This window comes from Aquila chrysaetos, chromosome 16 (assembly GCF_900496995.4).
Source record: "Aquila chrysaetos chrysaetos chromosome 16, bAquChr1.4, whole genome shotgun sequence".
Taxonomy (NCBI): Eukaryota; Metazoa; Chordata; class Aves; order Accipitriformes; family Accipitridae; genus Aquila; species Aquila chrysaetos.
The window spans coordinates 19,103,545-19,117,158 of NC_044019.1; the positions used below are offsets into that span (position 1 = coordinate 19,103,545).

At 36.9% G+C, this 13,614-nt stretch overlaps 1 protein-coding gene across 5 annotated transcripts in view; it reads left to right on the forward strand.

The window, feature by feature from the left end:
- USP47 (ubiquitin specific peptidase 47) overlaps positions 1 to 13,390 on the forward strand; it is a 57,442-nt gene extending 44,052 nt beyond the window's left edge. For all 5 annotated transcript variants that reach the window (XM_030039337.2, XM_030039333.2, XM_030039335.2 and 2 more), the window contains 9 exons: positions 278 to 1,055; positions 2,893 to 3,068; positions 3,255 to 3,335; positions 4,410 to 4,525; positions 5,942 to 6,060; positions 8,432 to 8,562; positions 10,690 to 10,737; positions 10,828 to 10,958; positions 11,975 to 13,390. In XM_030039337.2, coding sequence (XP_029895197.1) covers positions 278 to 1,055; positions 2,893 to 3,068; positions 3,255 to 3,335; positions 4,410 to 4,525; positions 5,942 to 6,060; positions 8,432 to 8,562; positions 10,690 to 10,737; positions 10,828 to 10,958; positions 11,975 to 12,149 — 1,755 coding nt within the window. In that variant the 3' untranslated portion in view covers positions 12,150 to 13,390. The remainder of the gene's footprint in view (positions 1 to 277; positions 1,056 to 2,892; positions 3,069 to 3,254; positions 3,336 to 4,409; positions 4,526 to 5,941; positions 6,061 to 8,431; positions 8,563 to 10,689; positions 10,738 to 10,827; positions 10,959 to 11,974) is intronic.
- Positions 13,391 to 13,614: the final 224 nt, after the last annotated feature.

Genomic DNA, 13,614 nt, shown 5'->3' on the forward strand with positions numbered 1-13,614 from the left:
GTTACAGTTCACTCCGATCTTAACATGATTATGAAAATAAGGAAAAGTGAAATCATTATTAAACTATCTTTTTCTAAACATGTATCTTTTTCTATCTTTCTCTAAATATCTTTTAGTCTCTCTTTTTCTAAACACGTATTTTATTTTTTTTATAAAAGGTGATGTTTCTTAGTGACGTAATTTCTAATGTGTGCTCAATCCTATCTGTTTGCTATTTTTACTTTTACTTTTATTTAAAATAACACTACATGATAAAACACTGTTATTTTATGTTCAGGTATTTATTGAAAGCTCAGAGTCTTTAGATCGTCATGTGGCGTATACAGATTCTCATTTATGGAAACTTTTGGACCGTCATGCAAATACAATCAGACTATATGTTTCATTACCAGAGCAATCACCTGGATCTCAATTTAGACGAGCAGTTTATCAGAAGTCTAGTGGAGATTCAGGCAACTTGGATGAAGCCTGTGAAAGAGTAAAAGGATCTGTAGGTAATATGAAATCTGTAGAGGCAATCCTGGAAGAAAGCACCGAAAAGCTTAAAAGCTTGTCCCTGCAGCAGCAGCAGGAGGGGGATAATGGAGACAGCAGCAAAAGCACAGAAGCCAGTGATTTTGAAAACATTGAATCACCTTTAAATGAAGTAGACTCTTCAGCATCAGCAGAAAACAGAGAACTTGAAAACCAAATTCAGATTTCCGATCCAGAAAATCTCCAGTCCGAGGAACGGTCAGATTCAGACGTAAATAACGACAGGAGTACAAGTTCAGTGGACAGTGATATCCTCAGCTCCAGTCATAGCAGTGATACTTTATGCAACGTGGACAATGCCCCACTTCCCTTGGCTAATGGACTTGATTCTCATAGTATCACAAGTAGTAGGCGATCAAAAGCGAATCAGGGGAAGAAAGAAACCTGGGACACAGCAGAAGAAGATTCTGGAACAGATAGTGAATACGATGAAAGTGGCAAGAGCAGAGGAGAAGCACAATATATGTACTTTAAGTCAGAACCCTACACTGCAGATGAAGGTTCGGGAGAAGGGCAAAAATGTATGTATTCTTTTTTTAAGTGCCTTAAAATAATACTTCTTTTATTACTATTTAATTCATATGGTGTGTTAAAAAGTCTAATGGCAGTATTGAAAAAGTTGATTATATGTCAAATTAAAGCTAATGAAAGTACAAAGATGGGACGTGGTGTCATGTTCAGCAAAAATCTAGGCTAATTTTGATCTTGTAATAAGTGATTACAGATTTGAATAGTGTCTTGCTTTTTGGTTTTTAAGAAAATAAAAAGCTACCTCTGATACATCTGTTTCCTTATATTGAAAGTGTTTTCTGGAGAGTAAGCTGACTTGTCTTCCAGTGGAAGGAAAACAGTTGCATCTGCTGTTGCTGATTCACCTGTTCCAGAATGCAGTTATTTACTGTGGTTCTCAGAGTAATAATTCTGTTGACGTTTAGATTAACAAGCCTGAAAACTCCTAGCCATTTGACTGTAAAGAAAACTCAAACATACTTGATATCGATCATTTAATTCAGTAGACTGTTGCTTTTCATGGACTGAAGTAGAACAGGTACAGTGAAGTGTATGGCTGACATGAAAATGTCTGAACAAGTTCAGTGTAAAAGCCTAAGGTAGTGTATTAATTGTCAGAAAGATAAATCATTTAAACAATGCTCAGTAGCTGCGTATGTTTTATAACTAACAGAAGAATAATTAAAGAATAGCAGGATATAAGATAAATATTTTGAAAGGCAAAGGTTTTCCTGTCAATCAGAAATCCTAATGTAATAATAGTAGATAAAGACTAAAATAAAACTTTTCTGCTGATTTTTTTGTTTGTTTGTTTTGTGTTGTGAGCAAACGTTCTCATTTTTAAAACCACAGAGAAGTTTAATTGCAGCTACTAAAGTTTTAATAAAATTACTCCTTTAGCCTGGAAGGATCTTTCTTTGGGACTAACCTCGAACTACTTTAATCCCCCCCCCCCCCCCCTTTTTTTTTTTTTTTTTTTTTTTTTTAGAATTAGTTAGATGCAGGCATTATTATTTGTTTACAGTAATTTTGATGCTTTCATCATATGCTGTATAAAAGATTATTCTGCGGGGAAGCTTTTATGTATTTTTAGTATGACAATATGAATGGGTTTATAATTCAGATAATTTATTTGTTCATTTAAATATTCTGAATAGCAATTTTTTTAATTCTAATGAGTCATGACACAATATAATCATACTGCAGTTTGTAGTGTAGTCCAAATTGCATATATTAAGAAACACAATTTCTAAAGACAAACTATTCACTTTATTTTACAGAATTTCACATTACTACAGTGGCTTTTCCTTGATTACAAAGTTATTCCATGAAAAATTCTCTTAATCTATACTTGATCTTGCTGTGTGATATCCCATGGCCTTCCAGAACACAGAGTTAACCAACTTTTTAATCCTGAAAGCCAGGAGAAAAAAAAGGTTTGGCGGCATGTGCTTGGCTAGCCCCAACTCAGAAGCACTTCTGTCTCGCCTTGAGGCAGGAGAAACCTGTAGGGGGATTATCTGCAAACCCTCCATCTGATTCTATTTGTTGTCTTACTGAATGGAGGAGACTACTTTGCTCCACTACTTCACTGATTGCAAAATAGGGCAGTTTGGAACGGCTATGTCTTCCAGGAGTATGTACCATTAACACTTCAAATACAGCAAAGCTTTTAAAGGTTACAGTAACACCTACAGATAAAATGTAAATGTGGCCATTAACTATAATTCTGACTTTGCAGTACTGTTTTGCTGCAAGTGATAACTGAATATATGGAAATAATACACTAGAGTGCTTTTTTTTGGTAGTGTGGTGTTTCATGCTGGTTTTATCTTTATTTTTGCTTAGGGCTGATGGTGCATGTTGATAAAAGAATTACACTGTCGGCCTTCAAGCAACATTTGGAGCCTTTTGTTGGAGTTCCATCTTCTCACTTCAAAGTCTTTAGAGTCTACGCCAGCAATCAAGAGTTTGAGAGTGTTCGGCTGAATGAGACACTTTCGTCATTTTCTGACGACAATAAGGTTATTCAGAAGTTATTTTGAATCATTAAAAAATATACTGGTACAATATAGACAAACTTAAGAACATAATTTACAACTTCTTGTTAACTTGCCAGGTGAAATCATTACATTGGTCTTGGTAGTGCATTATAAAATGTGATTTTGATTATGATATCAGTTCTAAGAGATACTCCTTTTGCCTTCTAGATAACTATTAGACTTGGGAGAGCCCTTAAGAAGGGTGAATACAGAGTCAAAGTCTATCAGCTTTTGGTAAATGAGCCAGAGGTAAGGTGTTGAATATTTCAAGATTGATTAATGAAAATATTAATATGTGCCTTGACCAAGATTTTTCTCTGAAATATTGGGGAAAAAAGAAAGTCCCCTTTTTCTCTGCATTTTCGTGCAAGTTCTTCTGGATTTAGAAAGGGAACTTGAGATTATTTCTGTTTATGCTGTTCCAAGTACGCAATTGGAATGTCCTCTACAGTATCTTTCAAGTGTCTCTATTTCTACAGCGTAAATGGAGGACAAAGGAAAATAATTTCTTCTTTGTTTTCCTTAAATGTACAAAAGTCATGTAGAAGTCTTTCTAAATAAGAAACTGGTTTTGCTCATGGTTGCAGTTTTCAGTAATGTTGTACTGATATAATTTGTCTGCATTTGCACTGCAGACAGTGCTTATCAGAATGGTTAGCTGGATAATAGTCCTCTCTGCGTAAGACAAGCCTGAAACAAAAATGTTGCTCTGGTAATAATGCAGCTCACTTGCTTGTTAACATCTTTTGGGACATGAGAAGTATAAAAGTGATTTCAGTATATAGATTGCAGTCTTTAGAAGTTGACTTTGTATGCACCTTAATTTCTGATTTTATTTTTTGGACCAAACTGCAGAATACATATTAATAATGGATAAGCATAAGAGACTGAAGCTGAACTGATAAAGCAGGGAATAAAATACATTTAAAAGTAACTTCCAGTCACGGAGTTCTGGTCTGTCTGACCAATGAAAGCCAAGAAAGGGGCACTTTTATTATCATATGGCTTATTTAATTGAAAAGCTCTTTTCAAATTGTTTAGAATGTTAATATAATGGTAGCAATTAGTAATACAGACACAAGACGCTAGTTCTGCAGTGGCATGCATTTGAGAGTGTTTGAATGACCTGTCAAAGGGCTGCTGCTACACAAAATTAGTTAAACCTAATTTTAATCAATTCATTGCCGACCTTGTTTATGAAAAGCATTCTAATGGTCATTTTGCTAGGTGAATGGGACTGGTCACAAAACATGAACAGGAGGCAAATCTACTTTTTTCTGTTAAAAAAATTTGTCTTTAATCACTTTCTATTTATGTTCACAGCCATGCAAGTTTCTTCTAGATGCAGTTTTTGCTAAAGGAATGACTGTCCGACAGTCAAAAGAGGAGCTGCTTCCTCAGCTTCGAGAACAATGTGGCCTAGACTTGACAATTGACAGGTAAAGAGACTGCAATCATTGAAGTTACCTGATGAAATATTACTTTAAAATGTGGGTTGGTTTGGGGTTGTTTTTTTTTAATACTTGTGGAGAAAGGAATTTATGAACAGAGTAGAAATAAGTTACTGTGGTCTTTGAATCAGATTGTGAATTCAAACATTAATTTAGCAATTCTTGGCCTTCATGTCACATAGAATGACATAGCGAATAATATTTACATAGAATTGCCTGTGTGCAACACGTCTACAGGTTTAGTTCTGAGAAGTTTTATTTTCTTTAAGGATACTTTTCTTCAGAAAGGAGAGCATTAAGTAAATCAGTTCACAAAAAAGCCACCTTCTCCCTAGATACAGGACCAGTGTAGATTGCTGCAGCAAACTGCCTCGTGCACTATCATAGCGTGTGTGTACAGCACTGATCCAGTACCGTCTTCCCTTTACCCGTAATCGGTTATCTCATCAAGGCTGAACTCTCTTTGGGGCCTTGATTCCGCATACTCTCTACTGTTGGTTACAAGTGATGTGTTTTTTTTACTGTGGAATAGCTGACACTCTGTATTCACTGGAATTAAGAAAAACCTGTAAGGTGTGGCAAACAAGCTGGTGGGGCCTTGACATATGCCTAAAATCAGGCTGGAGCAAAACATTGGAAGACAACTGTTGGCCCTTTCCTGTTAAGTAAGGAGTAGAAACCTAGATTTGGACCAGGTTTTTCTCCTTTCCTCACCATGACTGGGCCAAAGGATTTTTGGCTGCTGTGCTTGGGTTATGTTGTCTAGTGCCCTATAACTATGGGGCACGTCACAAAATTTATGCCTGTTTTTGTGTGTGGAGAAACCACTACAATTAAAGTTTTGTACTCGTGTTTAATCTCATTTTAGTTGTTTATACCTTTATCTCCGTATCTAAATAAAAGCTTATGCTTTTATATTGTGACCCAATTGATGCAGTAGAACTAAGTACATAAATCAGACACCAATCCTTTTCTAATCTTCCACCTCTCCCCTTCTTCCCCAGTTCCTGCTCAAAAAAAAAAAAAAAAAAAAAAAAAAAAAAAAAAAAAAAAAGAGGAGCAGCAAAATTGCATCAGAAGTGTTTGGGAATATTCTGTTTTCTCATCCTAAATAGGAAACTGTTTTCTTCCTCTAAATCCCTACACATTTCTTGAACTGAACAAGAACAACACAGGCTTGTTTTCCTTGTGTTTATGAATGATACAGCACTAAGAGCCAGTAGTGATACCTTGCTGTTAGGACTATTTCAGAATGTTAAAATCATTCCTGATAAACCTAACCAAACCTCGCATAAATGAGTTATATTTCAGTTTTGTCAGAAAATATTCAGTTTTGATCTCTGGCAGTGGTGAGTGTTTATGAGCAGATAAAAACTCAGTGTTTTCTTTGTGATGTATTTACAGGTTTCGCCTACGAAAGAAAACCTGGAAGAACCCAGGCACTGTGTTTCTGGATTATCATATCTATGAAGAAGATATCAATATTTCAAGCAATTGGGAGGTCTTCTTAGAAATACTTGATGGTAATGATACGGCGTCAAGAGAAAGTAAAGATAATGTTAGAGATTTTTTTTTTTCCCTTGGAGAACATTGGAAAATGTACTTTCTCTTTTTGACTTTTTTTAGACTGACATTTTAATAGCACTTTATTAGAAAAAAAATTAAAAATAACAAAAGCTCTGCATGAAGCTAGAGGGGGATTGCGCAAGTGCAGATTTCTTGTGGCTGCGATGTGCTAAAGGTCTAATAGCAGCATGGTTTTGTAGGTTTACTGGAAGCTTTTGGACATACTATAGTACTGTAGGCAGCTTTTTGAATGTGTATGCTTTCATTGTACATAAAAACCGTAGGAATGGCTGTATGTTATGCTTTTATTTGTGTGTCATTTTTAGACTAGTATTGGTGACATTTGTAGTTAGCTGAAATGTGTGTGTGTATACATATATATACTTAATACATACATCATTTGTTTTTAAAGTAGGCACAGCTGTTCAATCATTTAGTGGTTTTCACACAGGAGTGAAAAAACACTCGCCTTTTGTCATGAAGTGCTAAATTTTTGAACAGACCCTGTTCATCGAAACAACTTTGGAATCGAATATTAGAGAGCAGATTGTTAAATACCATTAAAAATATGGCATTTCTTAAGCTATCCTTTGCATATACACTTAAAACTTTGATTCTGAATGCAAAAGCATAATTTAAGGGGAAAAAGTAGGCCATGCTGTTTTTCCTTTAGATTAACAGATATTGCTGTTAATGGATAAATGAAGAATGTGAATTCCATTCATTTGGTAACTTTATTCACAAGCATACCTGGCTTAAGGAGTCTCATTTAGCTGTTACTCCAGTATTTTGGCAGTTGTGTTTGATCCTGGTATTTTCAATTTTTAACAGAATCGTGCCAATGCAAGTACCAAAATTTGAAATAAACCTGGGAGGTTCAGGAGGCCCGCAGATTCCTATAGACACACGTATCAGCTCACACTTTGGTTAAAACTTTACAGTTTTAAATATTTTTTGATTAGTTTTAGATTAATTGCTGTACTCTTTCTGTAGTGAGTAGGTCTTGGATGTACTACTTTTTAGACCACTGCAGCCCACCTGGTTCACACACACGCCATACTACAGACTACAGGGCTTCCACGTATTCTGTAATATTTTGTGTAACTGTCTAGCTCTGACCAAAAGGTCCTGCTTTAATCCAACTGTAGAAGATGCAGCTAGATCCCACTGTATTCTGTGAAAATTAAGTTGTATGTACCTGCTGCTACCACAGAGGTTGTTGAATGAGCGTAAAGGCAACTACTTTAAGTCAGGGTTTGTAAGGCCTTCCACCATCACCGCTGCTTTCATCTTGTTCTTCAGCTAAGCACTGAAGACATTAGGAAAGTAAATAATGCAACTTAGAATAACTTAATAGTTAAGTTTCTTAGCATAGCTTTACATCACACTGTTGCAGACATATTTAAATTAGTTATTCTCTGGTTCTGAAGAGGATTTATGTAATTGCTTCAGACTTGAAATAAATACCAAGAAGCATTAGGTGGCTGTATCTTCATTTTAAAAAATAGGTTAGTGTTGAAAGGTGGCACAAATGTCATAGGCAAGACTGTAGAAGGTATTTAGGGACAAACTTAAACAGTGGTGGTTTCATGCAAAACAAGCATGTAACGGTAGACATAAATGTTTAAGCCACAAGTTCTGCGTGCTAAATTACAGAATTATAGGCTGATTTAAAATAAAAATAAAATCAGCCCTTTGATGTCACTTCTGTTTATCTGATTGTAACATTAACAGTATTACCCTGTCAACAAGAGAAAGCTCTGTTACCTGAAACTGATACAAAAAAGCTGGAGGCAGTACATACTAGAACTCTTTGTGGTAGGTATAAAGCAGGCTTTAATAAAAAGTGTGTATTTAGTGTGTGAAATCTAGAAGTCAAATGTGGAAAGCTTATTTTGGTAAAGAAAGTGAAGTGCATTAATAAATATCAGACTGCTGAGGAAGGCCTCATGCAAATGCAAGATCTGGAGGCCAGCCTCTGATTAGGTGGCTAGATAGTGTGTGTATAACCAAGCTGGGTATGATGGAAGAATGCACCCAGAAGAAGAATAAATGGCATGGCTTTTAAGAGATGCTGCCTATGAAAAATTCCTTCAACGGAGTTGATAACAAAGAAAAGTTCAACTAAGTCCTAGTCCCTCCCTGCCCCGCCCCCCTGCCTCTTTTTTTTTTTTTTTTTTTTGTGGACTACTTAACAGCACACTTACTGGGTGTATGTATATGTAGTGCAGCCTTCTATATTTGAGTATGCTTATGCTATGGAAAACCCCTAATTTGAAATAGGATGTTTTGTGATGTTAATATAAGAAATTTCTCTTTCTCTCCTAGGAGTAGAAAAGATGAAATCCATGTCACAACTTGCTGTTTTATCGAGACGATGGAGGCCATCAGAGATGAAACTAGATTCTTTCCAGGAAGTAGTACTGGAAAGCAGCAGTGTTGAAGAATTAAGAGAGAAGGTAAAATGTGTAACATGATGCAAGTTTCTTGTGGTATCACGGAGCATTATTTATGTCCTTACTTGGGAAGCACAGATCTCATACCTTCAAAAATCTTGTTGCATGGTGATTATTTTTTTTTCCCAGGAACTGAGAACCTGTCCCATCCTGTTACCAAAGCCATATGAATTATCAGCTTTACTTCTAAGTTTCATATAACAGTCTGGTATCAAAGTATTCAGGTCAATGCCTGCAAAAAACAAACAAACAAAAAAACCAAATGGCCATATCTTGAAGTTTAAGCAGCACAATATTATCTGTGTCCCTTATCCTTGAAAAACACATGTGAAAGAAAAGCTAAACTATTGTCACTTTAGTTTTTTAAGCTATTATTTTGGCATTCCAAAATACCAAACCTTTCAGCCTCTTCATACTTGAATTTGAGAGCTGTTGCTCAGGGACAGTGTAACTGTACCAAGTAATGGAACTATATTTTGGTTGGAAAGAAATATGGCTTTGGTATGTTTTTATCTTTAAGGCCAGAACCCTCGAACAGGTAAGCACACGTGTGCCATCCTAGCAGAAATCTAGAGTAGATGTCTCGTATTGAGACTATTTTATTAATCCAGTATATCACAGGGTTCCACTCTTGGAGAAATAGTTAGTTATATGTGGCAATACACAGATGTAAGAAGGCCACTTTGGATGTTGAGGCCAGCAAAAATCCTAGTATCAGTGAAGTCTGCCAAAGTATTACCTTACTAAAACACTTGGCATTTGTATGTTAGGGGTTAGTTCATAGGCTGTAAAGAGGAACGTTGTTCAGCTACCATAGAATGCAAGAGCCTTGGATTTGTGTCTGTACACGGATTAAGCTATGGACTGGCTTCTTGTATTCTTCAGGTAGAAATAGTTATGCCTACAGGTTCTTGCATGCAGTCTTCAAGATTGCCTCTTTGCTTGTATCTGAAGAAAGAGTTGACTGCTCTTGGCTTTTTGTCTTAAGAATTGATGTGCAGGGAGCAATTTCAGCAGCACTCTCTCTGAGAGGCCTTAGTCTTTTTACTCCCACCAGTAATGAGAGAAATTTGAATTTGACACATCTGTAGTAATAGATGTGTTCAGCCAGCTCGCCTCTTTCAGACAAATTTTATTAGCAGAGTGTAGGGCTAATGCATTTCAGAATTTGTCTGGCTTTTGTCAGTATTGTTTATTTATCCTAGTTTCCTAAGGAAATGGGAGTTAGAGTGTTACACTGGCTGTTAGTCTTTTTCTCACCGTGAGTTTAATTTGAACGTATCTGTTTTAACGGCAGATTTGAAAGAGGCAAGAATTTTAGAGAGGAAATCTCTTCAAGTTTTGGGAAAATAAGCAGCCAGAGATAAACACAAATCAAAGTTAGTGTCTGCATTGCCGTGGAGATGAGACTGCAGCCTGCACTTGAGTTAAGGGCGAGGCAGTGATGAACCCGTCCGTGAGACTGCTCAGTGGAGGAAGAGCTCCACGAAGGCTGTGCCAGGGACAGCTGGGTGACCCTGTGATGGGTGCTAGGACTGGGCAGCAGCAGCAGGGGACAGGGGATGGATGATGCGCTCTGTGTGGCGGGGAGGTGCATGGCAGGGGCGGTTGCAAGGGGGAAGAGCAGCCAGTGGTGCTTGTTGGGGAATTGTGGGGTGGTTACGGTCGGAAGTGCAGGTGTGTACGGAGTTGGGGTTTAGTTGTGCATATTTTACGGCTTTGCCTGCTCACAGGTTGACTGGATAATAGCTTTCATTTCATACAGGGAAACTGCTGAGGGCTAACTGACGGACCTGAAGGTTTAACGTGAGGCAGGTGGTCTCTTTGTATCTTGGAACTCGGATGTTATTAATGAATTGTTTCTGTTAACTTTTTTCTGCCACCCCTTCACTGTTAAGAGAAATGTGATGAAACACCGTCACAGCCAGCGTCATTTGTGACACACTAGTAACTTAGAAATGTAAAAAACTTATACCTTGTCACTGTAATTTTGTACTAATACTTGGGATCATTGGAGGACTTTTGAATATTTTAATTGACTTCTAGATTTGGCAGGTCTATTGACTTTATGTAGACACTGCGTACTGTTGTGGAATAGTATTAAATCCACCATTTTTCTTCACTTTACAGCTGAGTGAAATAAGTGGAATACCCTTAGAAAACATAGAATTTGCAAAGGTAAGTAAGATTTTGTCTATTTTTACCTTTTAATGGCATGGATGTGTGATTATGAGTTATTTTATTGACTAAGTGATTGCTTCTTCTCAGGGTAGAGGAACATTTCCATGCGACATTTCTATACTAGAGATTCACCAAGACTTGGACTGGAATCCTAAAGTATCTACATTGAATGTCTGGCCTCTGTACATTTGTGATGATGGTGCAGTAATATTTTATAGGTATGTGTTTTATTAGAGTATAATAAACTGTGCAAAAATCTGTGTCTAAGATTTGAGGGGTGATGTAATCAACAGAAGCATAAAAAATACTCTTATGTTGTCTTAAAGGAAAGAGAGTTTAAAACATTGAGCTGAAATGTTTGTGCTCCTCAGATTCCTAAAAACCTGAATATTAATTATGTTTATTGTTTAAGAAGACAAACACTGCACCCTTTTTTACTCGATCCTCCCTGCCAAACCATTGAAAATAATGCTGAATGCAAAACTAGTTGCTATGCTTGAGTGTATATGTGGATTTAATGTCTGAAAATAGAACCATATCCCTTGTGGAGTCTGTGAGAGTCTTGCCCTAGGTTTTAGAGAGCAAGGGTTCTATTTTCTGAGTTTATTTCTTCGAGAAATTAGTATGGCTCCTTTGGAAAAAAGGATGTTACGATAAAAACTTTGTTAATGTGAAAAATGTTCATCAGCTGGCAGCAGTAGCCCAAAGGCAGTATTTTGAGGACTAGGAGCTTGAATATTGTCATTTCTGCTAAACTTGGTGGGTGGGGCAATCTCATGAACACATTGCTCCTACAGTATTTTTCATAATTACATGTGAGTCTGGGGGAAACAGCTGGTTGGTAACATGCTGGCCTTGAAGAAAATAATTTGGGAGAGCAGCTGGTAGTTTCTAGTAGGGGCTGGCTGATGTGCTGCTTCCAGTTGTTGTCACTGTGACTGAATAAAGAGCAGAGTTGTAGTTGTCTATAAAGAACAGGAGTTACCAGGTAGATGGAGGAGTATAGGATTGTTTCTTGCTGCTTTCGCCTGGGTCTGCTGTCAGTTAGAATGCTGAATGTCTCTGTTAGAAAAGCAGGTTTAGGCAGATTGTTAGTTTCTGGAGAAGAAAATAATCTGTACGGAGTATTATGCTTAGTTGTATTTTTTACTAAGTTGCTCCAAGTGAAAAAATTACAGAAATCTAATCACGGTTATTGTATTAATCTGAATTTTCACATATATTTACATTTCAGGGATAGAACTGAAGAGTTAATGGAATTAACAGATGAGCAGAGAAATGAACTGATGAAAAAAGAAAGCAGCAGACTCCAGAAAACTGGACACCGGGTAACCTACTCTCCTCGTAAAGAAAAAGCACTAAAAATTTATCTGGATGGAGCACCAAATAAAGATTTGACTCAAGACTGATACTCGCTATAGCATTTTCCCTGGGGAATTTTTTTGTTTAAAATAAAAAGGTTCACTACTACTGTGTAGTGCCATTACGGCAGGACATTCATTAGGTGTAAAGCGCTGACACCAGCACTGATTGGGCTGTGTTACCAATCAGAAGCGCAGTGCCCCATTGGGTCACTGTTTGACTTGGAATCATGTTGTGCACTATAGTCAAATGTACTGTAAAGCTAAAAGGGATGTGCAAATAAAAGATTAGAACTCAAAAGTGGGCGGGGAGGGAAACGAGTGGAAATTTTTGAGGACAGTGTGCACATAGTAGCTAGTGAAACTAGCCTCAAACAGGATACTCATAGCTTAATAATAAAAGCTGTGCAAAGGCCATGAAAGAATCCTTTTTTCTGTTTGTTTCACTGATACACGCATTACCTCATCAGAGAGTCTGAAGTAAATGTTAACACATTGGTTCTAGAAAAGCAGCAGAAAAGGGTCGAAGATGAAATGGAAGTGCTGCAAGTGTAAGATTTTTAGAATATTCTTCCATAAAACAGGTAGTCTGAGAGGTGTCTGCAGAAAGCTGCCAGCAGGTGTTGGTTCATTTTGCAGAAGTGCTGTTGTAAGGTAAACTGGTTTTTAATAGGTTACGGAAGCCAATGAGCAGCTCTATTATATTGCGTTCAATGTGTAAATAAAATTTGCCCTATCCATTTAACAGAACTGCAGTTCAGCTATTTACCATGGTATTTCTTTTCACATATCAACATTCATTGTGTACATTTGGAAGTATAGTTGCCTATTTAAATTTGTATTCATTTTATGTTTGACAATGCTGGGTACTTTAGGGTTGTATTTCCCCTTGTTAATGAAGTTTTTGTTTTGTTCAGCTACTTTTTGTACGTTTTGTTTTTGAGACTATTACAAGTTTGCATCTTCTCCACCCACTGAAAGTCATTTTATTTTTCCCAGAGTTGATTCCGTAGCTGTATGTAGTCAAATACTGGGGCAACCTCTAACACCTCAACATACAAACTTGGTAGTTCAGGTTGTGGTGCAAAGACTGATGCAGTCAACATGATTTCATTGCAAAGCCTAGGAACAGCAATTTTTTGCTTTGGTCCATAAAGATCAATAGAGAACAATTCTCCGTAGTTTTTTGAAAACCACCTAATTTATAACAATCAAAAGATTTTGGTAAACTTTTTCATGCCAGATGCTGTTTACAACAATGAACATGCCAATAAAACATTTGTTCATTCTGTTGTGTTATTTTAATCATTAAATGCTGTGGTTCTTATTTGAAACATTACGGAATTATTTCATGGAAATACAGATTTTCCCAAGGCAATGTCAGAATTGTAAGGCTGTGTGTGTATATGTGTGCATGTGCACACCTCCCCCTGCCCCCTGCGTGTACACAGTATTACAGGAAGTGTTTTATAGCCTGTCTGCTGCTCCTCTTCACTTTTTTTCACACCAAATT